The sequence below is a fragment of the Anabrus simplex genome, chromosome 2, assembly GCF_040414725.1.
Source record: "Anabrus simplex isolate iqAnaSimp1 chromosome 2, ASM4041472v1, whole genome shotgun sequence".
In the NCBI taxonomy this organism is placed as follows: domain Eukaryota; kingdom Metazoa; phylum Arthropoda; class Insecta; order Orthoptera; family Tettigoniidae; genus Anabrus; species Anabrus simplex.
Window position 1 is genome coordinate 489434990 of NC_090266.1, and position 25497 is coordinate 489460486.

A 25497-nucleotide genomic window follows, 5' to 3' on the forward strand; every position below is an offset into this window, starting at 1 on the left:
CCCTTGTTCAGCATAGCAGGTGAAGACGCCTGGGCGATGTACTGGTCATTTTCCCCAGTTGTATCCCCCGACCCAAAGTCTCACGCTCTAGGACACTACCCTTGGGAAGATAGAGGTGGGATTCCTCGCTGAGTCCGAGGGAAAAACCAACCCTAGAGGGTAAACGATTAAGAAGTGGAAGAAGAAGAAGATGAAAAATAATTTCGGTATGGAGGCAGACATTTTGAGTAAACTTCACATTTTATTGGACTTCCAGAAGATATTAAAAAGTCACGTCGTGAGAAGTGAAAATGCAAACCTTTGTAAGTATTTCCTGTTATATCACCATCCCTATTCAATATAGGCCTATGTCGATCCTTCCGAGCGATTTAGCCACGCGGCTCGGATCATGTAGCTCTGAGCTTTTATTCGGAAGATGGTGGGTTCGAATCCCACCTTCGGCATCCCTCAAGATGGTTTTCCGTGGTTTCCCATTTTCACATCAGGAATATGCCAGAGCCGCTACGTTCCCGATCCCCGACCTCTCATCCTTGTGTCACCGAAAATGTGTTATGTATTAGTAGGCCTACGACGTTGAACCACTACCAAAAACCGGTAGGTAATGTTGATCCAATTGATAAGCACTGGACTTACTCGAAATGTACTTCCAAACTGCGTACTTCACGTAAGGACTTAAGATATACTGATCAACAGCTCCGTGCGTTTAGCATGTTAGTTTAGTTACTTCAGGAACAGCTCATTTCATTTTACGAAACTATATAATATATCTCTGAGTAACTATAGGGTAAACCTACAGATGTAGTCTCTGTATTTGAATTAATTAGAATTAGAATGGGAAACAAAGCGAACATGGTTGTTTGACTGTTTCTCGATGAAATCGAATAAGGTTTAGCTTAAGGAAATTATGATGCATTTCAGCCAAATTCCCGTTACGTAAAATGTGTCTCTTTACTAAGTATTACCCATATATTCAGCGGTTCTAATTGGAAATTCTGAAATTAGAGAAAATAGCTCCACAAATACATTGAATGCTACAACCAGAACAGGCTTCTCCCATCCGGTTGTGGAGCCGTAAACGCACAGTGAACTTCATATTGGGTGGAACGGCTCCTTCACACAGTTTGAGCAGCCCTGTACCATGTATTCTCCTGCACTTGTTCACAGTACTGCCATTGTGGCAAACCCTTCTCTTAAACTTTCATCAGAACGTACGACTTGATTCGATTCGTTCAATAGTTGCTATGCATTACCCTCTGAGTGTGCTTCACGGCAAGGAGACAGACGTGTTCTGGAAATCTCTCACAGGTTGTTCTTTATTTCCGGACACCCGCATGTATGTATTCATGTTCTGTATAGAGGTCATGCCACCTGAGTGGGTCGCACTTCAGTGTTTCGGAGTTACATCGCCAACATGATCCTCTGGGGTCCTGCCTTGGCAGCTATCGGCATGATAGCTTCGGGACCTTCAGGTGAGTCTGCAGACCTCCTTCCGGTATGACCACTACCAGAGATATCCTTGGATGAGATCTCAGGCAAATCCTTAGCTCTAGAAAATTCCGCATGTAAAATTAAGGAAAGTAAGTCAGTTAACAGGTGTATTTTAGATACGGGTGGACGAAATCGCATACAGCAACTGCATTCCAGTGTCTGTTCTTCACATCATCCCACAAATTGCATCTATCCATTAAGGTACGTTGAGCGGCTCTGCTTCACGTCATGGGCGTTCGGTAGAGTGGAATGACGGAAAGTGACGAACATCCATGTAGTGATCCGGGTTCGTTATTTCGTTGTGGAGAGTCGCAAAAAAACAACACAATATTAACACCCACGTGAGTGCACGGACGGATGACTTCAATAAATCAAGCACCTAAAATGAAGAAAAAAAAAAAAAAGGAAAAGCAACAACAACAACAACAGTCTCGTGATAGATTTCTATTCTTATCTACACCTCTATAACTCTTTTAGTTTACTTCCTCAAATTGACATAATCACTTGGCAATTTTGATCGAAACAAGTCGTACGTTCTGATGAAAGTTTAAGAGAATTGCTACATACGTATTATTATTATTATTATTATTATTATTATTATTATTATTATTATTATTATTATTATTATTATTTGAAAATATTTTTTTGAAAAGTGCGCATTTTTTGCATTTTTGGTAATCAAGGATTTTAGGAAATTTTGCGGTTAGTGAAAAAATAATTAAAATAGATTTAGTTGATAAAGATTAGTAACAATTTTGAAATTATCTGAAATTAAAATTTTTTTGAATAAAGGCCATATTTAAGATTGTTTTTGGAATAGTTAATAGTTATTAATATTATTATTAATAATAATAATAATAATAATAATAATAATAATAATAATAATAATAATTTCATCGCAGCCCTTGTAAGACAGACCCTCCGAAGAGGGTGGACGGTATCTGCCATGTGTAAGAAACTGCATGTTATTGTTGTGGAGGATAGTGTTGTGTGTGGTGATACATATCAATATCGACATATTGAGGCAACCAGAAGGTAGGAGTTGCCAGTTCATCAGCACACTTATGTTCTAACGAATACTGTATAGAAATACAAACTGTACCTGCATTATTTCTCTAATAGAATTTGCATTGCTTTTTGTTTGAAAAGTGCTAATTAACCACCTGAAGATAATATACTGCTGATGGGATATGTGAAATGGACCTATCACGCAATCACACATTCATATAGCCTACAAGGTTTCCCACTTATCCGCAAGTCATAATAATACTTTATTAACGGTAATACCATTTTACATAACAGTAGAGAAGAATAAACAAAACAAAACACACTAAAAAGAAAGTTCAGTGGAGTATAAGTAGAAAAATATGTACAGTTATATACACAGGTTATATTACAAGTAATCACAGGAAAGTAATAGACAGTTCTGGAGATTATGTAAGTGATTTCTCAATTTTGACAATGAGTAGTTAAATACATCAATATCCACTTTGTTTAGAGATCTTGACATTCGTTCAATTGGCCCATTGAATGCGTAGTTAGTTCTATGCCAATTTGTAGACAATGTATTCTTGAACCTTGTGTGTCTGTCTCGTACATGTACGTTAATTTTTGCAAGGAGTTGTGGACAATTCACCAAGGAAAGAAGCAATTTAAAAATGAAGAGTGTATCCAATAATTCAGGGTGTTGTGACAGGCTATGCAGATTTAAGGACTGTTGTAAGGATGTATAATCAACATCATCATATGAGAATCCTGCTCTATATGAATATAAACGAAGAAATTTATGTTGTACTGAATCTAATCTATGGATAGAGGTCTTATGAGAAGGGTTCCAAACAGGTGTACAGTATTCTAGTATAGGGCATACCGTAGACACATACAGCAATCGATAGGTAACTAAGTTTGAAAATTCTCCAGAATATCTAGTAATGCAATCCAATCTTTGAAATGCTTTCTTACAAATATTTTCAATATGTTCATTAAACGAAAGGTTATAACTGAATAAAACACCAAGGTCATTAACTTGTGAAACAGGAGTTAGAATGCTGTTATTACTAAATTTGTACTGAAATTATATTTTCTTATTTTTAAAAAATGATATTATTTTACATTTCTCATGATTAAGTTTCAACCCATTTTGAATACAGTACTTTTCCAGATGATGTGTTCTTCTTGAAGTTTTAAACAATCAAGTGGACAATTAATTTGCATAAACCTTTTTGCATCATCAGCAAACAAAAGCAATTCAGAATTCTTAAGTATATTTTTAATGTCATTTATGTAGAGAGTAAAAAGTAAGGGTGCAAGGTGTGACCCTTGAGGAACTCCACTGGTAACAATAATAGGCACAGAAAAATGATTCCTTATTTTAATAATCTGCAGGCGATTTTTAAGGTACGATTCAAACCATGAGAGGAGATCTTTTACAGCAAGATATCGTGGTCGACAGTGTCAAAAGCTTTTGAGAAGTCTGTATAAATGCAGTCCACTTGGGAGTGGTTCTCTACTGCATCCAAGAGGAACTGATAGAATAAAAGAAGATTGCTACAGGTTGACCGTCCTGAAAAGAATCCATGTTGCTCTTCAATGATGATGTTTCTAAAGGGAGGTGTGATTTTGTCAAGAATTATTGAGTTAAAAATTTTGGAAATATGAGAAGAGATTATAACTGGTCTATATTGTTTTATGTTGGCTTTATCACCATTTTTGAAAACTGGACTAACAAATCCTTTCTTCCATTCCACTGGAAAAGCGCCTTGGTTTAATGAAAAGTTGAACAGATAAAAGAGTGCTTCACATAAAATAAATGAGCAGTACTTGAGCAGGTAAGTTGAAACACCATCAGGTCCTACAGTTTTCTTTAATTCCAGAGATATCAGTTTGTTGTAAATTTCTGCCTTACTAATGTTTATAACTGATAAATTTACAGAGTAAGGATAATCATATGACATATTCTGATAAGAAGAATAAACAGATGAAAAGTGGTTAGCAAAAAAGTTTGACAATATTTTCTCCAGTATCTGCTGTAACTTCATTAAGATGCATTGTTGAAGGAATGTTATCACATGACCTTTTAGAACTTAGATATTGGCAGAATTTCTGTGGATTGGAAGTAATACTTCGTTCACAGTTGGAGACATACATTGTATAGCAAGATTTAGATTCAGACTTGCATTCATTTCTTAATTTTGAGAAATGCTGATAATCACTATTGAGACCTGATATTTTGTATCGCTTGTGTGCTTTCTTCTTTTCAATAATCAGGGACTTAAATTTATGATTAAACCACTTTGAGAATTTGGGAGTCTTAAAATTCCGTATAGGGATGTAAAGTTCCATGCCATAATATAGTACTGAATAGAAGATTTCTACTGCTTTATCAATTGATACATTTTGAAACATCTCCTTCCAGCTGAACTGTGACAGATAATAATTTAGTCCATTATAGTTACCATTTAAAAAGTCAAAATAAAAACTATTGTAGTTACCATTTAAAAAGTCAAAATAAAAACTATCAGCAGGCAAGGAATTGTATAGCTCATTTATAGGTAAAGAAATCTCTAATGCTGGGTGGTGTCTATCGAGGGGGACAATGCTTTCATTACTAGATTTTACTTCAATGGAACTGGAGTTACTGAAAACCAGCAACTGGTGATAGTGCCTGTACTGGCGAGTGTATTTTAATGAATTAAGGCTGGGATTGGGAAGGAAGAATGCTCGATTGAATGGGGATCTGTAATAATGAAGCAAGGTCGATGATTCATAACTCAAGGTAGCGATCTTAAGTGAAGTTTTCCCTTTCTGTACTTTCCTCTGTCCTAGCCTTTCAAGATATGATCAGATACATAGCTGAGGAAGAAAATATTTAGTAGCAGTAGAATATATTGCTGAAGGGAACACCTAACGCATTCTGTACCCCTTCTTCTGTCTATGAGAAGAGAAGAAATAGTAGGTCACCAGTTGCAGTGCACCAGTTTTAATTAATAATACGGTAACTAGCATTTTGGATATGATAGCAATACCGATTTACCAACATTTTACACACTTGTTCCATCTTATGAGTGATGTTAATAACTGATCTTACAAAAATTCTTCAAATAGTTTGAATTTTCTGTACAAAATTAATGAAATGTGGTCTAATGTGAGTAAAATCCCACATAGAAACTGTATTTCCTATCTTTCATTAATAGAGCAGACCTTCTACCTCCACTCCTCTGACTCATGCATCACTCTTTCTTACTGTCTAGGATGAAGTAGATATGCTTCTTTCACTCAGGCTTACATACAGCAAAGACCACAGGAGAGAAAAAATGATGAGTCCATATTTGTTCATTTTAAGAGTAAGATGACATCAAGTGGATGAATATTATTATTTGTAGGTGTGTAACTAGACAGGAGGAGAAAATTGACAAGTCTGAAGAGAAAAAACTTGAAAGAGGACTGTAAATGGAAATAACTTGATGAGTCCAAAAGAAACAAATTGATAAGTTGATAAGGATGGTTTTATTTAGTGTACGACTTTTAGAGTCAGGAGTGTCCAACTTTTCAACTTTATCACTTTTTAATTTTTCTTTTTTAAGATGGAAATTGTTACATTGCTACAGTTGTCCTGAAGTTAACAGACACACTTATTGATATATTCCAGTCAGGAAGTTCAAAAGAGAAATATATTTCCACTTTGGGAGAGGCACTTGGCCCAGGGGTTGACACACTTTTACTTGCCTTTGCCAGATTGATTAGTGTTATTATTAACTAGTCCACCACAATTTTCCAAAAACTGAAGGCATTATTGTGGCAAAATTATTGTATTGTATATACTCGAGAGGATTACAATAATCAATTTAACCGTAAAATACTTCCAGTACCTACTTTTGAACTTTTAAAATGGCGTACCGGTATGTTGTGTGTTCAGGCAAGTCAGTTTCCTCTCCTGAAATAATTAGAAATGTGAAGGAAGTGATACACAAGAAGTTGCCAAAATCTTCAGTAACTATTTTCAAGAAGCAGCTTTGAGTTTGACAGACAATTTAAAACACCAGTGATAAGAACAAATGTGAATACAGTTCATAGGAATGTATCATCCATGTTTCTTACTCCTGCAACTGAGCAAGAAATAGAGAAAATAATAAAAGAAATGGGCAATAAGAAATCTTCCTCCCATCTGTATTCTCTTAAATACTAAAAAGAATTACTTACAGTAGGCTACTATCTTTCTTAGAGAAACAATAATTAGCAGATTGCCAAAATGGATTTTGCAAAACAAAAAACAACTACCTCAGCCTTCATTAACTTTACTGAACGGATATATGAGACTCTATTTGGGAAGGGTGCATGCTTAGGCATTTACTTATATTTAATAAAAGCTGTCAATATTGTTGACCACAGCTTGCTTTTGGGAAAGTTATACATGTATGGATTTCGGGGAATGGCCCATAAGTGGTTCAAGTCCTTTTGAAGGGGTAGAAAACATAGGGCCTACTGTTGAAATATCATGTACTGATAAGAGCAAAAATGAAATTAAGGATGTTTATTCCTGCATCAGAAATATAGCTCATGGTATTCCAGAAGGGTCAGTTTTAGGACCTTTAATCACTGATATGGTCCAAATTGTAGACAATTTTCAAGGAGTGCAATTAACTTTGCAGATTATATTTCTATTTTTTTAGCTGTCAAAAGTGCTGACAGGTCAGGATTAAAGGCAAGCAATGTAGTGAGTAACATCCTCAGCTGGTTTGAAGAAAACAAATTAACTGTAATTAAGCAAAAAAGATCTTCTGTGTTTGGATTTCACCAAAAGATTAATCAATTATAGAATTTGTCCAATATAATTTGGAGAGACTTTATTTGAATACTCAATGTCAACAAAGTTTCTAGGCTTGTGGATAGATGAATCATTAACTGAGTTTATAGGGAAAAGGCTTAGTAGAATTTGCTTGATGATAATGTCCTTGAAAAATAGTTTTAATCTTGAGGCTTGTCGAATCATTATTTTGCATATATTCATCCTCTGCTAGGATATGACATTATATATTTGGGGTGTTCATGAAGTAAGTTGCTATTTAGAGAACTGCCTGGTCTTAGCAGAAGGACAAGTTGCAAGAAATATTTTGAACTCTTTCCAAACACTCTTATATATGAAAGAAAATCTAATCAATTTCAGCATAAACTCAGATATATGTAGGCATGATACTACACAATCAATCAATCAATCAATCAATCAATCAATCAATCAATCAATCAATCAATCAATCAATGCTGATCTGCATGCAGGGCCATTGCCCAGGTGGCAGATTTCTTCTCTGTTTTTTACCTAGTCCTTTCTTAAATAATTGAAAAGAATTTGGAAAATTATCAAACATCTCCCTTGGTAAATTATTCTAATCCCTAATTCCTCTTCCTATAAACAAGTTATTGTCCCAATTTGGCCTCAACTTTATCTTCATATTGTGATCTTTCCTACTGTTGAAAACACCACTCAAACTTATACGTCTACTAATGTCATTCCACGCCATCTCTTCACTGACAGCTCAGAACATACCACTTAGTTGAGCAGCTCATCTCCTTTCTCCTAAGTCTTCCCAGCCCAAACTTTCCAACATTTTCATACCGCTACTCTCTAGTCAGAAATCACCCAGAATAAATTGAGCTGCTTTTCTTTGGATTTTTCCTGTTCTCAAATCAAGTAATCCTCTAGTTCTCTGAGTTCTATCATATAGAAATATAGCCACCCATTCAGTTACTCTCTTGTCTAGTCCAATTGCACTCAATTTTGCCAGTAGTCTCCCATGATCTACCCTGTCGAATGCCTTGGATAGGTCAATCGTGACACAGTTCGTTTGACCTCCCGAATGTAGGATATCTTGCTAGAATCCTACAAGTTGAGCTTCAGTGGAATAACATTTTCTAAATCCCAACTGTCTTCTGTTGCACCGGTTATTAATTTTACAAACATGTCTAATGTAATCAGAAATAATGCTTTCCCAAACCTTACATGTAACGCATGTCAAACTGACTGGCCTGTAATTTTCAGCTTTATGTTTGTCACTCTTTCCTTTATACACAGGGAATACTATAGCAAATCTCCATTAATTTGGTATAGTTCCTTCATGCAAACAGTAATCAAATAAGTACTTTAGATATGGTATTGTATCCAACCCATTGGCTTTAGTGTATCCCTCAAAATCTTATCAACTCCAGTTGCTCTTCTAGTTTTCAACTTTTGTATCTTATTGTAAATATCTTTGTTATCACAGGTAAATTTAAGTACATTGTTAGTATTAGTCATCTCTTCTCTCCGGACATTTTCCTTGTAACCAACAATCTTTACATACTGCTGACTGAATACTTCTGCCTTCTGTAGATCCTCACATACACACTCCTCTTGTTCATTAATCATTCCTGGAATGTCCTTTTTTGGAACCTGTTTCTGCTTTAAAGTACCTATACATACCCTTTCATTTTTCACTAAAATTTGTATGACTGCCAGTTATGCTTGTCATCATGTTATCCTTAGCTCACTTCTTTGCTAAGTTCAATTTCCTACTAAGTTCCTTCAATTTCTCCTTCCCAGCCATTCATAACTGTATTTCTTTCCAACCTGCACCTCCTTTTCAGTCTCTTTACATCTCCTTTTTAATATAGCAGGTTTTTACCATTTCTTACCATCTTCAAAGGGAAATACCTTTCTTCACATTCTTCAACAATTACTTTAAACCCATCCCACAGTCTGTTCACATTCTTATTTACCATTTTCCACTGATCATAATTACTTTTTTTTTTTTACTCCCTCATGCCTCTTTTATCAGCCATATGGTACTGCCTAATAGTCATACTTTTATGGTCTTCTTTTCCATCACATTTATTTTTCATTATTATAAAAACAGCTTCATGATCACCAATGCCATCTGTTACTTCAGTTTCGCTATAGAGATCATCTGGTTTTATCAGCACCATATCCAGAATATTCTTCACTCTAGTTGGTTCCATCGCTTTCTGATTCAGTTGTCCTTTCCATATTAACCTATTTGCTATTTGTTGCTCATGCTTCCTGTCGTTTGCATTATCTTCCCGATTGACATTTGGTAAATTGAGATCACCTACTGCAATTATGTTCCTTTCCGTATGGTTTCCCCACATAGCTGATTATCTTATCAAATAATTCTGAATCAGTGTCTGTGTTACCCTTTTTAGGTCTATATACTACTAAAACATCAAGTTGCCAATTATCTTTAGAGATGAGCCTTACACCCAGAATTTCATATTTGTCATCTTTTAATTTTTCGTAGCTTACAAATTCTTCTTTCACCAGAACGAATGCTCCCCTCCTAACATTCCTATCCTGTCTCTACAATAAACACTCCAGTTCCATGAGAAAATTACTGCATCCATTATATCATTTCTCAGCCATGATTCAATGCCTATTACAATATTTGGTAAGTATATATATCTAAAAAATTACTAAATTCTATTCCCTCCTTTCAATACTTCTACAGTTCAACACTAATATTTTTATATCATCCCTACTTGATCACTGTACCCTTATCACCGCTCCCTAGTCCACAGTGTTTCCCTGAATGTACCTCCCCCATAAGCCATCTAAACAAACTTATACATACCACTTCAGTTCAAGTAAGGGCCATCTGAGCATTGATGCCTATCTCCTACCCACCAGTTAGGATCTGCAAATCTCACTCCCAATTTCTCACATACCCATTTCATAGTCTCATTTAAATCCCCAATTACCCTCCATTCAGAATCCCTCCTATACAGTATCCCGCTGATAACAATCTCTGCTTCCTTAAACTGCTTCCGTGGAGCTGTAACCAGAACCCACATATGCCCAACTATGTTAGTACCTATTCCTGCTTGCCTATGTTATTGATACCAACATAGAAGACTACCACCTTCTCCTTGCCCTCGTCCCTCCCTTCTATTTTCCACAATATGTGCCTTAATCTGATTCCTAGAAAACAGCCCACTCCGGTTTCCTCTCCTCCACACACTTTTCCCACATGCCTAACAATTGAGTCACCCATGACCAGAGCCTCAATCCCACCCTCCTCATTTGATGCCCTCTTCTCGTGGTCTTCCTTAACTTCCCCAATGCCTGAAGAACCCACTCCCTCCTATCTTTTCTCCCTCTCACTACCCTGTTTCACCTCCCTCTTCATAACCTCTACTCTAAAAACAGACACAGTCTGTACATAAAACCACACAGAACTAAGCTGTATGAATTAAGATGGAGTTATGCAGGAGTGCTTTTGTTTAATAAGTTGCCAGACCACATCTATATATATAAATTAAGAGTTTTGTCTGTACATTGCTCAGAATTTGAAAAGAATGGTATTTCTGTATCGGTCATGTCCACAGTAACAAGGAAATGCACTTTTTACTTTTCCGTAATTTCTGTCTGTCTGTCCGTCTGTCTGTATGTATGTACACGCATCACTAGAAAACGGCCAAAGAGAATGTAATGAAAATCGGTATGCAAAATCGGGAAATAAGTCGCTACAATCTAAGCCATAAATAATTTTATTCACGCTCAGTGCAATGGTAGTTTAGGGGAAGGCCTAAAATTTAATTCTCAAATATTTGTGTTATTAGTGGTCCTATCGACAAATACTACATTACTAAAGTTATATAGTATTAAATTTCCGATCATTTATGTCTTATACATTTTTACCGTACCGGCTATGATAACAGAGATATTCATGAATGTGGATTTTTGTTGCTAAGTCCATATCAGCGCCAAGTCACGAGAAAATGGGTAAAGAGAATTTAATGAAAATCGTTATGTGAAGTCGGGGAATAAGGAACTACAGTCTACACTATAAGTAATTTCGTAAAATGCCCTAATATCACAGAGTTGAAAGAAAACTAAGTGTGTAGGCCTACAATACAGAAAGCTCATAACACTGAACAACAATAACATTACATTGACCATTGTTTGTTGTGATGTGCTTTGCGTCTTTTGTTGCCAGTCATGTCTGATAAACGGGATTACCGCTGTATACCGAGTATATTTTTAATTTGCTTTACGTCACACCGACACAGATAGGTATTATGGCGACGATGGGATAGAAAAAGGCTAGGAGTGGAAAGGATGTGGCCCTGGCGTCAATTACGGTACAGCCCCAGCATTTGCCTGGTGTGAAAATGGAAGACCACGGAAAACTATCTTCAGGGCTGTCGACAGTGGTTTTCGAACCCACTACCTCCCGGATGCAAACTCACAGCTGCACGCCCCTAACCGCACGGCTAACTCGCCCGGTCGTACCGAGTATAACAGCCTGCCTGAATATTGGCGGGAAGTAGCTGGGGAGTTAGATAACTTTCTTCTTAAGCATGCCAATTCTCTGGTTCATAAATTTTCTGATACTACTGGTACGTAAGAAACTGGTTCATCACAGCAGTCAATCCCTGAGGCACTGATTGGAATGCGCAGTGTGTATGTTTAACGGAACAGTGGCAGATGAGTGTTCATGGCTGTCTGCGGCCTGGTAATTCCAGCACTGGAACTTTGGACTGTTAGATCGGCATCGTAGTACTGTTCATTAAAAGTGAGAACGTGCGGTTTTTCATTTGATGGAGTATTTTCTATGATAACATTGCTTTTAAACCCTACATTCCTACTGATGTTTTTGTAATGGCCTAAGTTAACTATAGTTAGGAAAACCACAAAGACAGTCTTTCTGAGAATGTCGTAGCGGAGGACGGGTACATCACCTAGTATTTCTATAAATTACTGCTATGTTATATGAATCTCACGAAGAATAGCTAATATTGAACAAATTATGCTCATTTTAGACTTAGGATGTAGATCTTTTACTTTTAGTCTGTATTAAGTTATCTAGTTAAGTGTATAAAATCACATACAGAAATTAAGACAGAATTATTCAAATTTGTTTCAACCATTGTTTTTGTTCTACTGAAGAATACTTAGCTCTCAAAAATTGACTTATCGTCATTGCCGGGACAAAACCTCCATATGATAATATTCTTCGAGATATACTGACCCGCAGTGCATACATTATGAAGAGCAAGAATGCCTTGACAATATTCACACAATATTGTACCTTAGATGACAGAACCTTACCGGCCAAAGTTCTAAGCTAAAATATTTCACATAGGAGGTTTTGTCCTGGCAGCGACGATATACTGTATATCAGTGATTTGTTCATTTGGGCTTCTTTACTAGATTGTATATTTCTTTGTTCTTTGTAACAGTAAGTATATTTTGTGTGTCCCATATCACTGTATGATCAGTTGGATACAATACAAAACTGCTCTCTTTAAAATAACAAAGGGGTATGCAACTTACCTGTTTTTTCTTTTTTTCTGTGGTCATCAAATATCTTAGCTGATATCAGTGCAGAGAATCCATCGAATACATATCCTCAGTAGTACATTTTATTCAAGCTACATTTATTCCAAAATTACTAGACATACACACACATTGATTTATTGATAAGTCCAACTCGTTGGCTGAATGGTCAGCGTACTGGCCTTCGGTTCAGAGGGTCCTGGGTTTGATTCCCGGCCGGGTCGGGGATTTTAACCTTCATTGATTAATTCCAATGGCCTGGGGGCTGGGTGTTTGTGCTGTCCCCAACATCCCTGCAACTCACACACCACACATAGCACTGTCCTCCACCACAATAACACGCAGTTACCTACGCATGGCAGATGCCACCCACCCTCATCGCAGGGTCTGCCTTACAAGGGCTGCACTCAGTTAGAAATAGCCACACGAAATTATTATATATATTTATTGATAAGTTGGTAAGAATGATTAGATACCCTTAGATAGATCACATTTCAACTTTACCACGTTTCATGGACATTGCTACACTTGTTCTGAAATTAATTACCTTTATTTCAGCACAAAACACATGTAATCAAGGCATTGGACGTGTGGTCTATGAACGGCTTCCCGATCAACAGCTCCAGGGTTTCGATGATGAAGTGGTGAGTATTAAGAACGTTATCACATCCAGAGAGCAGCAATGGTCAATGTGATAGCATGTAATATTTTACATGCAGTGAATTTTTGAGAATTTCTAGAAACTATAGCAAGCAGTAACTAAAAGTCTGACTGTTGCAGGTTAGAGACAATTCCCCTCCATTGCGGGCATTAGAAAAATGTCAAGATCTTTGCCTCCGAGACAGGACAGCAACAAACAATCTTGTGAGAACATGTACATCATTTGATTTCCAAGCTGGTAGTCGGATAGCTTCCTTCAGCGGTGCTCCGGAATATGAAGAATCAACGTGTTACCTGACCAGAGAACAAGCTCATCCTGAGGGTATTGGTAACTTAGTTTTGGTTCCGAATAGCGTCCACTTCACAGAAGTTTGCCTCTCCTGTAAGTTCCACATAACATATGTTGTAGTTAGCAATGTAGACTATTTAATCCCCAGAATATATTGCTTACATTGTACATCGTCTTCCAGCAAGCCGAGTGGAAAGAGAGTGCCCGAATCGTCTGTACGTCTTTGAGCGTCATCCGAGGAAAAAACTGAAGCTGAACCCTGCAGATCTGAAGGAAGTGATGGCTTCAAATCGCAGTGATTGTGAAGATAGGTAGGTATTTCTGATTAAAGTTAGTGATTTACTTTCTTGTTTCTTATAAATTGGTTGGGTTCATTTCTTGGTCACACAGGATTCTGGAAGTGGAAAGTTATATCATTAGAATTCAGATTCTATGTACCAGTGTTAATTCTGTGGCTTGTGGTCACAAGATTTTAAGTCATTAAAAATATCAAGCCTGATTACATTAGAATGAATTTAAAACTATTGTCAAGCTCCACATCCATGGAAAATGTATATAAAACATAAAATCTGAAGTTCAGTTTGCAATTGAGGAGTGGAAATGGAAAACGACCTAAGTGCCAGAAGATACCTAGTGGAGATATACGGACAAAACGATTGCTGTCAAGAATAGTGCACTTACGCTGTTCTCCATTTCCCTCTGCTGGCACATGTGATGTTTTCCAGGTCATTTCGCAACACAATAATGAATGACCTATCATTCTGTTTTGGAACATACTTAGTGCATTTTGGAACATTTTATTGAGTGGTATAGGTATGTATTCATCACATTTTATCTCTCATACATTGTGATTTAAGCCTACATACTATCTAATGTGAAAAGGATAAAGAAATGACACATTTCTAGTTAAGTTTTACGATTGTGCACATTTCGTAACTGAATGACACACCAAGTATCTTTCCTATACAGCATAGAACATGTTAAAGAACACTGTAATCATCATTATGAAATGAAACATACAATACATGCAGGATGTGTTATGAAGTGGATAATATCCGCATATGAATGTTACACTATACCGTACATGGTTATAAACACACGGTTTCTTCTCGACACAGCTGACAATAGTAATCTCCATACTCTACATCTAAGTAGTCACAGAGCGCCAGCAGATCCTTCTTCTTTTCTGCACTGATATGATGATGCTTCTGCACATGGGGAAACTGTGATTGTGGAGGAAGCCCCCACATTTTCTTTCTTGTCTTAAATATCTTGTAGGACACTCAATTACTATCGAATGACGTTCTGACATGTATTACTTTAGGATGTTGGTTACTCACTCTAATGTGTGAGGCTTTACAGCTTGGTAGTATTGATGTACTTGTTGGTGAGAGCTCTAAAGTCAAAAAATCATCTTTACCCATTTTAACTATCTTGAATGTTCTTTTGGTCTTGCAGACTTAATAACGGCCTCTAGCACATCTTGGATCATGGCTTTCATTACTCGTTTCCTTTTCTCAAAAAGACCAAAGTCCCTGTCACATGTACTGAAACTATGTCCGGACACTAGGAATTTTAGATCAATAGTATCAAAATGGTCTTTAGCAATTAAATAAATGAGTGTCATTATCATCATCCTGTTTTTGTTTTGTGATGTGCAGTTGTCACACCATATAACAACATTTCGTTTGTTTGTATACCCGGATATAATCACTTTGAATAAACAAAAGGTTATTTTATTACCCCCTCAACTCCGCTCCCTTCATCCCACAAGCACATGAAAACATACTGGAATCCGTGAGGGTAGGAACCAAAAGAACCTGTTGCATATCCATACTCACTGTGCAGGTACTACTGGTGGGTAACTGAGAATTACAGATATCACTTTTCATAAGTGCTTGTGTTTTTCCCGCTCGCTCTACATGTAGCTGTAGTTCACTGTTGGCCTTATATCATTCCGACTTTGAAGACGTGGCTTTCACAGCGGCCTGCAGCTTGTCACAACACTGTCAAGTGTCTGTTCTGGGTGTAGCAATGGAGAGTGTCTTAAAATCTGTCTTGAAGACGCCGCAATAGTATTTGTATGTCACCTTATTGTCTGGATACTTTTCTCTGAATGCGGTAAACATCCGGTGATAACTTAAATACGGACTAAGATATTCTTTCTGCGATTTCTTCCTACCGTAATGACTGCATTCTCGGGGAAAGGAATTTATAAGGTTTTTGACCAGATCCCTGTCATTTGTGGTGAACTTAACCTTATGCCTGTTTGAACCTTCACTTTTCCCCCTTCCATCTTCATAAACCATAACACCTTTCATTTTCTTTTCTTGAAGTGTCCGAAGCCGCCGATCTGTCACAGCTAAAATGTCCTTGAACGTCTTACTGCACAATTGCACATGCTCACCTCTTCCGTTAGGGACACTTTAGCACACTGTTACTTGTCTCTTACTTTCTGACAGATGGTTGTATGTTCCATGTTGTCTTCTGTTTACGTTCACAAGTTCCAGTCTATTTAAAAGGTATGTATCTTGCTCATTTTTGCCCAAAGTGTAGAACTGTGTGAAAAGACTCTCCCTGTACTCGCGTAGTAACATCATGCAAGCATATTTACACTTACATGTAAGTTGTTCTGATGGCGCTTTCTTGACAGGAATCTCACAACCTGTAGATGTTGTGTAGGGTTTATCAGTGGTACGTTTCTCCTTACGCTCTTTGTTTATCATTGATTTGTAAACCTTCCAAGACATATGAGGTTCCACGTCAGTTCATCTGCATTACACACACACAATGTAATAACACGTCACACAACCACTATAACAGCACTGGATAGTACGATGTAATGCGGTGTGAGCTGCGGCATTACACACATTGACGACCGGACCTCCCTAGGCACTTACATCACTCTCCAGACCACGGTCACTAGCACTAGTGTCTGCTCGAAATGCTAATGCTGTCTGTGTACCGTGCTTGGAATGAATATATATGTTTCTGGTACATAAATCCTTTCCCGAGGGATCACCACAACACACAGACTCACGTCGTAACAAAAACCTCAAAATGACATTTGCGGCACTTACGTCATTTTCCATTTCCACTCCTCAATTAGGAAAATGATAAAATATATAATGTTAACAACTTTGTACAATATAATATGTACAGTGTGATTGATTTTCCTACATGTGTATGCACATTAAATTTATTCCACTATTTCTTCATCTGGTTTCACTTTATAGGCACGTAGGCAGTTTAATAAGCTGAGTGCCTTTACTCCAGGGCACAGTGAATATTCAGTGTGTATTGTTCAATAGCTCTTTCTTAAATACTTCATGAAGTTTATGGTTTAGTACCATACTTCTGTTTCTGGGGCATGTATCTTATTTTCAGTCCCAAAATACAAAGACTGCAATGTAGACACCAATATAACACAGACTTGCAAGTCTGAAATATGGTCATAAACTTCATCCTCTAACTATTGAAATGTAAGAATATCATCTTCATGAATCAAATGGTTTAATGTAATGCCCATTTTGCTATGGAAGCTTCTCTTTTCGTTTATAATTTGCCCCTCTTCTCGCCCTCCATACACTCGGACCAAAACTGTATTCACTCGTTTGGTTTTATTTCTAGGTGCCTGAATGAGTTTGCCTTTGTCTGTCGGTCAGCTTCATTTGATGCATCTCAAAGAACATGTTACCTCAGTCGCTTCACAAGTCAAACTCACAAGCATCTGCTGGTGGACGATCCAAATTCCGACTACTTAGAGAACACTTGTCTCAATGGTAAGTGCTTGAAAATTCACGGAAGATAATATTGTTTGATTTGTGGGAAAGCATGTATTGGTATTTTGTTCCAGGTCTGGTGATCAACTTCTTGAGCCTATTATTAATTAGCCTACTACTGTATATAGAACATGACATATTATTTTATGTGGTACCTAGGTTATGGAACCACACTGGAATAAAACTAATCAGAGAAATCTGTCTCAGCTTTACCAGCACAATGTACAGCAAATGAACTGAGATTTGAACACAGGGTGCAGATGTTGAGGACAGATGTCAAATTTTCTGAGCTCCTAAGGTGCTTTTGTTTAACTTACTTTAATAACATTTCGAAACTTTAAGTTGCCCAGAATGAAACTGCGATCGATCATGATTGAGTGACTACAAAATATGCATGTACATGCCATTTAGGGGCTACAGAATTATTCTATTCATTACCAACAAAGCAAAGCGAAGCCATCTTGATGAAAGTCCATGGATGAGTGCAAGGTAAATATTTGTACTTTCCCTAACCTCAGCATCAAGTATGATAGAATGGCCACTCTTGCCCCCAGTAATTAGCCTGATGCTTATTTCTGATGTAGGCTGAGTGAACCCCAGGATCATGTGCCTCTCCAGAAGTCGACAACTCATTTCTAAAATTTTCACTTCCTGATGGGGAATCATTCTTACGTCCTTCCAGGTGAATAGAGAAGATTTGTACTGTCTCAGCTACGCAAACCCCCACCTAGTTAGTACCAGTAAATGAAGTAATTTGCAGACAGTAATACTAAAACTTTGTTGATCACCTCTCCTGAAAATTATTACACACTGCCTGGAACTAAATCTTAGTTGAACATCAATCTAAATAATTCCTAGACATTATTTTCAATAATAAATTGAAAATTAAAATCAAAGATTACAAAGGGAATTGAAGAATGTCTGAGAAAACTAGAATATTAACTTAAATAAATATCAGTTTATGTTGTTCTTTTCCATGACAGCAGATTTATACTGTAGTTGAAATCAGAAGAATTACATCTAAATCTATATATATATATATATATATAATAAGAGTTTTGTCTGTACATTGCTCAGAACTTGAAAAGAATGGTATTTCTGTATTGGTCATGTCCACAGTAACAAGCAAATGCACTTTTTACTTTTCTGTAATTTCTGTCTGTCTGTGTCTGTATGTATGTATGTACACGCATCACTAGAAAACGGCTAAAGAGAATTTAACGAAAATCAGTATGCAAAGTCGGGGAATAAGTCGCTACAATCTAGGCCATAAATAATTTAATTCACGCTGATTGAAATGGTAGTTTAGGGGAAGGCCTAAAATTTAATCTTCAAATATTTATGTTATTATTGGTCCTATCTTGATAAAAACAGATATACACAGTTGGGGAATAGGTCGCTACAATCTAGGCTATAAATAATTTTATTCACGCTGAGTGAAATGGTAGTTTAGGGGAAGGCCTAAAACTTAATTCTTAAATATATGCATTATTAGTGGTCCTATCTCATTGAAAATTGGTACGTAAAGTCGGAGAATGAGCCATTACAATATAGGCTATAAATCATTTCATTAACACTGATTGAAATGGTAGTTTAGTGGGAGGCCTAAAATTTAATTCTCAAATATTTATATTATTAGCGGTCGTATCGATAAATACTACATAACCAAAGTTATATTAAATTAAATTTCTGACCATTTATGTCTTATACATTTTTACCGTACTGGCTATGATAACACAGATATTCATGAATTTGTATTTTTGTTGCTAAGTCCATATCATCGCCGAGCCACGAGAAAATAGGTAAACAGAATTTCATGAAAATCAGTATATAGAGTCGGGGAATAAAAAACTACAGTCTAAACTATAAACAAATGTAATTCACCCTGGATGAAAGTGTAGTTCAGGGGAAGGCGCCTAAAATGTAATTTTTAAATACCTATGTCATTGGTCCTATCGAATAGTACTCCATAACAAAAGTTATAGAGAATACAATTTCCAGTTATTTATGTTTTATTCAGTTTTAACGTAGCAACTATGATAACAGTGGCATTTCAGAGTCAGAAGAAAACTAAATGTGAAGGCCTACAATATTGAAAGCGCATAACATTGATCAACAATAACATTACATTGACCATTGTTTGTTGTGAAGTTCTTTATCTCTTATACTGCCTCTCAACTCCGATGGATGGGATTACTGCTGCGTACCAAATATAATAGCCTGACTGAATATTGGCAGAAAATAGCCATGCCATTCCTCTGGTTCATACATTTTCTGATACAGCTGGTACGTAACACACAGTGGTATATCATAGTATTCTAGCTATTCGATCCCTACTCTGATGCGCTGTTTTGAATGAGTAGTGGGCATACTTAAGGCAGATGCTCACTTAGTAAGGTGGTGGTGGTAGTAGTAGTAGTAGTAGTAGTAGTAGTAGTAGTAGTGGTAGTAGTAGTAGTAGTAGTAGTAGTAGATGGCATGGTCTAGAATAGCAATTAGCGCTATTCCAAATTATAGCAGCACAATTCACTAAATAACTCAAAATTCAACCTTGAAAAGAGCCTTTTCTTAAGAAAACCTTCTTCCTCTTCATTTTTATTAAATTCTACATTCATTTTATTCCAAATTTGCAGTGAAGAGGCTCTGGCTTGGAGGAAAAATTTGCCTCCATGTGAGATAGATTTTTCCGCCGCCAGTGTAGTGAATTGATACTTTCCGACTCATCGGTACTCCTAGGAAACATATTAGTAAAAGGGCATAGTTTTTGCCCTGGGAGTCGCCACTATTCGACCCTCTCCCCACCGAAAAGGGACGAAGAGTGTTCACGGCCCACGGCAGTCTGTGCCTTGGTCATTCCAGCTCTGGAACTTTGGACTGTTAGATCGGCAGCGCAGTCCTGTTCGTTAAGAGTGAGAAAATGTGTGGTTTTCCATTTGATCAAGTATTTCATATGAAAGCATTGCTTTTTATTGCGCCATTCCTACTGAAGTCATTATAATGTATGTTCATTCCAGTTGGGAAAACCACTAAGACAGTCTTTGTGAGGATGTAAAAAGGCAGGTGGAGAGTGAGTGTCTACCATTATAATGAAAGCTCCCCAACCTGATTGTGACTGATGGTATGCAAGCGGGTCTACCATTACAGGGAAAATTCCCTAACTCAGTCTTCATATGAGAAAAGATGTTTGGTGACTTCCCCGTCGCATTTCTATGGTAACGCTAAGAGCTATGCAATTTCATACAATCTTGCTCACAACGTGTACACTACCTAACCTAGAATTCTGTATAAAAAGTCACCTCCATACAGGCCATGAAGGCCCTTGGAGGAGTGGAAGGTAAAGGCTTCCACCATTGTTAACCTCGGCACGTGATGGGGTAGAGTGGTTAGCTCTACGCCCGGCCGCCTTTGCCCCCAGGAATTAACCTGGTACTCATTTTGGTGTAGGCTGAGTGGACCTCAGGGCCATATGCATCTCCGGAAGTGGAAATCTTGTTTCTTAAATTTTACAACTTCCTGACGGGGATTCGAACCCACGTCCTTCCGGGTGAACCGAGCACGCCTTTACCACCTCGGCCAGGCAGCCCCTTAGAATTCTGTATACAATGTAGAATTCCGTAGTGAAGCACGGGTACAACAGCTAGTGTACTATAATTATGCAATTTCAGAAATATAATTTCAGCATAGTGGGAAACTACTTGGCTAAAAAACTTTTTTACTTACTGTTAATTCACAGCGACAGCTTAGTCATAAGCTTCGTGTCCTCATTAAGTTTACCAAAGCATTTATGGCGTATAAGAATGATTTAGTTTTGCAGTGGGAAACTACTAGAGACTACTGGAGACTATTTTAAGGTTGGTAGTTGGCAGGATTTGTTATATTTTCCTGGACCATGAGAAATAAATAGACAAGTAGATGAGTATCCTATGAACCACCCACTATAATGCCCCTGATTAACATTAGTTTGTGAACCACACAATGCCATTTCTGGACAATAAAATTAAGGAAGTATTAGTTCATTATTTTTTCTTCGTAACCTTTTCACAACCACCTGGATTCAGCTGAGTTTTACGGCCGAATACTTCTCCTGACGCTAACCCTAAGTCGAGGGATTTTTATTGATATTGTGTGGCCTCGAGAGAGTCCAGGTGTGGGTCTTTCTAGTTAATACCCATGGGCGACCTGCACATCTAGGTGTGTGGTGATGATAGTGATGATGACGATGACAACGTAGGGAGAGGGTGAAACCCAGCGTAGGCAGTGTCCTGTCAAATAACACCAAGGCGTCTGTCCAAGACTTGAATGTCTCCATCCGATGGACAAATCACCATCAGCAGCACCAGATGCCTTCACGCCACATGAACGCTACGAAGAGGATTGGAATTGGATCCAGGCTTTCAGCATGCAGTCTAGTGATTAGAAATTGTATACCATCACGTCTCCTACCCTGCTGACCAACACTCTGATGGTGAAAACTCTTTCCACCAATGGGATTCAGACCGGCTAACCATGGTGTCAGACCATCAAGCCTTGACACCTTAGCAACCATGGCTACCAGGCAGGCTAAGTAGAGGGATGTATTCAATATCGCATGTTTGTGTTGTGATTTATAGTGAGATGTAGTGAACCCTAAAGCTAGAGGAATTAACTATATGCAGTTAAAATCCCTGGCTCGATCGAGAATCGAACCTGGAGCCCTTTGAACCGAAGGCTAGTATGCTGATCATTCAGCCAAGGATTTGAATGAAGTATTAAAATAGTTCAATATTATCCATCAATAAATAACGTCAATTGTTTAACATACATTCTAACTGCTAATTGCCTTAACTGACTCATGGGTGTCAGAAGTTTATCCCACTGGAGTTCTTTGAAGTGACAAACACCAGTGACCTGGAGCTATCACATTTAAACATCCTCAAAAGCTACCAAACTCAGCCGGGATGGAACCTACAATCTTGAAGGCAGAAGGCTAATGACTAACTGACCGTGCCACTGAGGTCAACAGTGAAGACATTTGCAGAACTATTATTTAACACAACATATTTATTTTACATATACATAATAAATTTTGCATCAGTCTGTTGGCACAGGCCAGAGTCAAATTTAGCTTCCACCGAAGTCTCAGTCTAATTCATGGCTGTGCTTATGGAAGCAGCTGAGTTATGGATGGTGATGACTTACCACATTCAGGCAACGACTAGTGTCTGGATATTATGAAAGGTGCTACTCATATGGCTGGTTGTGCTGCTATGACACTTTCAGACCAAGTGAAGAAAGCAACGGCAAATTACCCTACTCCTTACTATGCCTTGTACCCCTCATTAGTGCACCACCATTGGATTTTACAGTTTCCTGATAATTGTACAACTTTGGTAGTTCTATCTGAAGACTTAATGGATATTGTCTGGCTCCATGGCTAAATGGTTAGCATGTTGGCCTTTGGTCACAGGGGTCCCGGGTTTGATTCCTGGCAAAGTTGGTAAATTTAACCATAATTGGTTAATTTTGCTGTCACGGGGGCTGGGTGTATGTGTTGTCTTCATCATAATTTCATCCTCATCAGGATCCGCGGGTCACCTACGGGCATCAAATCAAAACACCTGCCTCTGGCGAGCCACTCTTGTCCTCGGACACTCCCGGCACTAAAAGCCATACGCCATTTCATTTCATTTTATTTAATTCCATTTCAATGGATATTACACAAATGTCTCACAACAGAGAAACACTAAGGACTCATATACTCTCACACAGTATTGTTACAATTTTCCTTTACGTTACACCAAAACAGACAGGTCTTATGGCGGCAATGAGATAGGAAAGGCTTAGGAGTGGAAAGGAAGCAGCCGTGGCCTTAATTAAGGTACAGCCCCAGCATTTGTCTGGTGTGAAGATAGGAAACTATGGATAACCATCTTCAGAGCTGCCAACAGTGGGGTTCAACCCACTATCTCTTGGATGCAAGCTCACACCTGTGTGCCTCTAACCACACAGCCAACTCGCCTGGTACATTATTTATATAATAGTAAGTAAAGTATCTAAATATATGAGAAATTAAGCATGACATGTTACTTGTAAGTGAAATCAGAAGATTAAATAAAATATGACAATACCTCTTAAGGACAGTAGTCTCTGAGTCTCATGGGTAGTCTGTAATTGTGGTGGAACTTACTGATGCTGCCTTCTTATCCAAAGTTGGTGGGTTCAATCCCAGCTCAGTTTGGTGGTATTTGAAGGTGCTCAAATATGCCACGCTAGCATCCATAGATTTTTTGGCACATAAAAGAACTCCTGCGTGACAAGATACCGGCACTTTGGCATTTCCAAAAACCATAAAAGTAATTGGTGGGATGTAAAATCAATAACATTATCATTATGAGCTTCTCAAATGACTTGGTAATATATCCATATGCACCTATAAGGAGGCCAACTACTCGTATAATTTCTACTTTGTACTCCTCCTCGTTGGATCATATGTTGCCTTTTCTTCATCATTGACAGTCACCGCATGTTCAGTGCCCTGGTTAAGCCCGATAGTGAGGTCAATTATTAGCTTGTATTTGGAAGTTTTGGTGTAGCGGATTATGTCCACACGACATGTAGAGCTTTATGCACTAAGACCTATGACCGCTTCATGCACTTCAAGACTTTTCATTCTTAAGGAATTGGCAGTCCGGGATCTAATAATACTGTATTTGGTCTAACTGACTTGATTAGGCACACAATAAGTATGCTCTTGCCACTATTTTGATATTTTATGAGCTGCTCTGGAACTTTCCTCAAATGTTCAGAATACTCAGCAACTTCTTGCTAAAGATCTATCATCCAGTTGGTGTTTCTTGTTCGTTTTAAAATTAATCTTTTACAAGTTGTTTTATTACATGTGATAAATATCATTTTTGATCCGTATTGATGATATTTGATTGGAACAATAAGTTAATTAGGTGGTCAAATTAATAAATTAACTTATTGTTATTATTCCAATCAAGTTGTTTTATGTCGCACCGACACAGATAGACCTTATAGGAAAGGACTAGGAGTGGCAATCATGGCCTTAATTAAGGTACAGCACCAACATTTGCCTGGTATGAAAGTGGAAAACCATGGAAAACCATCTTCAGGGCTGCTGACAGTGGGGTTCGAACCCACTATCTCCCGAATGCAAGCTGATAGCTACCGGACGCAAACCGCGCGGCTACTTGCTCAGTATTCTTTTTTAAAATTAACATGTCGATATTAAGAAGAGAAATTAGAGTAGTGTGTTTACAAAACTAATTGCCTTGGTTAGCTGGTTGTAAGACATCGTGTACTCCAATTGGCACAGTAATCCATTGTTCTAATGACCAAACTAATTCCGGATTTCTTATTTCAGCTGAAAGGCGCTGTGATGGACTGGCTGTATTCGTCAAGGAAGAAAATAAACGCCTTGCAGGACCATTTGAAGTAGAAGTCTTCACAAACCTCACACTAGAGGACTGCCAATCTCAATGTCTCCAAGCCGATAAGTGAGTAGATGGTCAAGTTTTTGATCATATGTATCGTTATAAGTCTAGGAGTGACTGCATAGTTACTGCATTTTACAGGAAGAAACATTTTCTCATATGTAGCTTGTTTTTTGACCAAATTTCAAGTAATATAAAATATCTTTAAATCAAAAAGTCATAACTGTCTGATGTAATATGTACACCTTCTCTAAAATGATATGCAAAGTTTATTTAAAAACACAAATGTCTCTAAAGAACAGTAACCTAAACGAGAGCCATTTGTGCATCACCATAGAGGAGTAGTGAAGAAACTATCCAAAATCTAACTAGCCAAGTGCCTTATCCAAACCTGGAAGTTGACGACCTAGTTGTCTCCACGTAGGTCAGAGGCCACTGAACAGACATATAAGCATTTCTCGTTTATCTTACCCAATCCCTTCCAGCGGTGTACATCTTCCATAGCCAACAGCACGT

At 37.7% G+C, this 25497-nt stretch overlaps 1 protein-coding gene across 1 annotated transcript in view; it reads left to right on the plus strand.

Moving 5' to 3' along the window:
- Positions 1 to 25497, plus strand: part of nompA (no mechanoreceptor potential A) — a 156412-nt gene that overhangs the window by 42177 nt on the left and 88738 nt on the right. The window contains exons 2-6 of the mRNA XM_067139958.2: positions 13373 to 13458; positions 13595 to 13856; positions 13945 to 14074; positions 17394 to 17545; positions 24912 to 25044. Coding sequence (XP_066996059.2) covers positions 13373 to 13458; positions 13595 to 13856; positions 13945 to 14074; positions 17394 to 17545; positions 24912 to 25044 — 763 coding nt within the window. The remainder of the gene's footprint in view (positions 1 to 13372; positions 13459 to 13594; positions 13857 to 13944; positions 14075 to 17393; positions 17546 to 24911; positions 25045 to 25497) is intronic.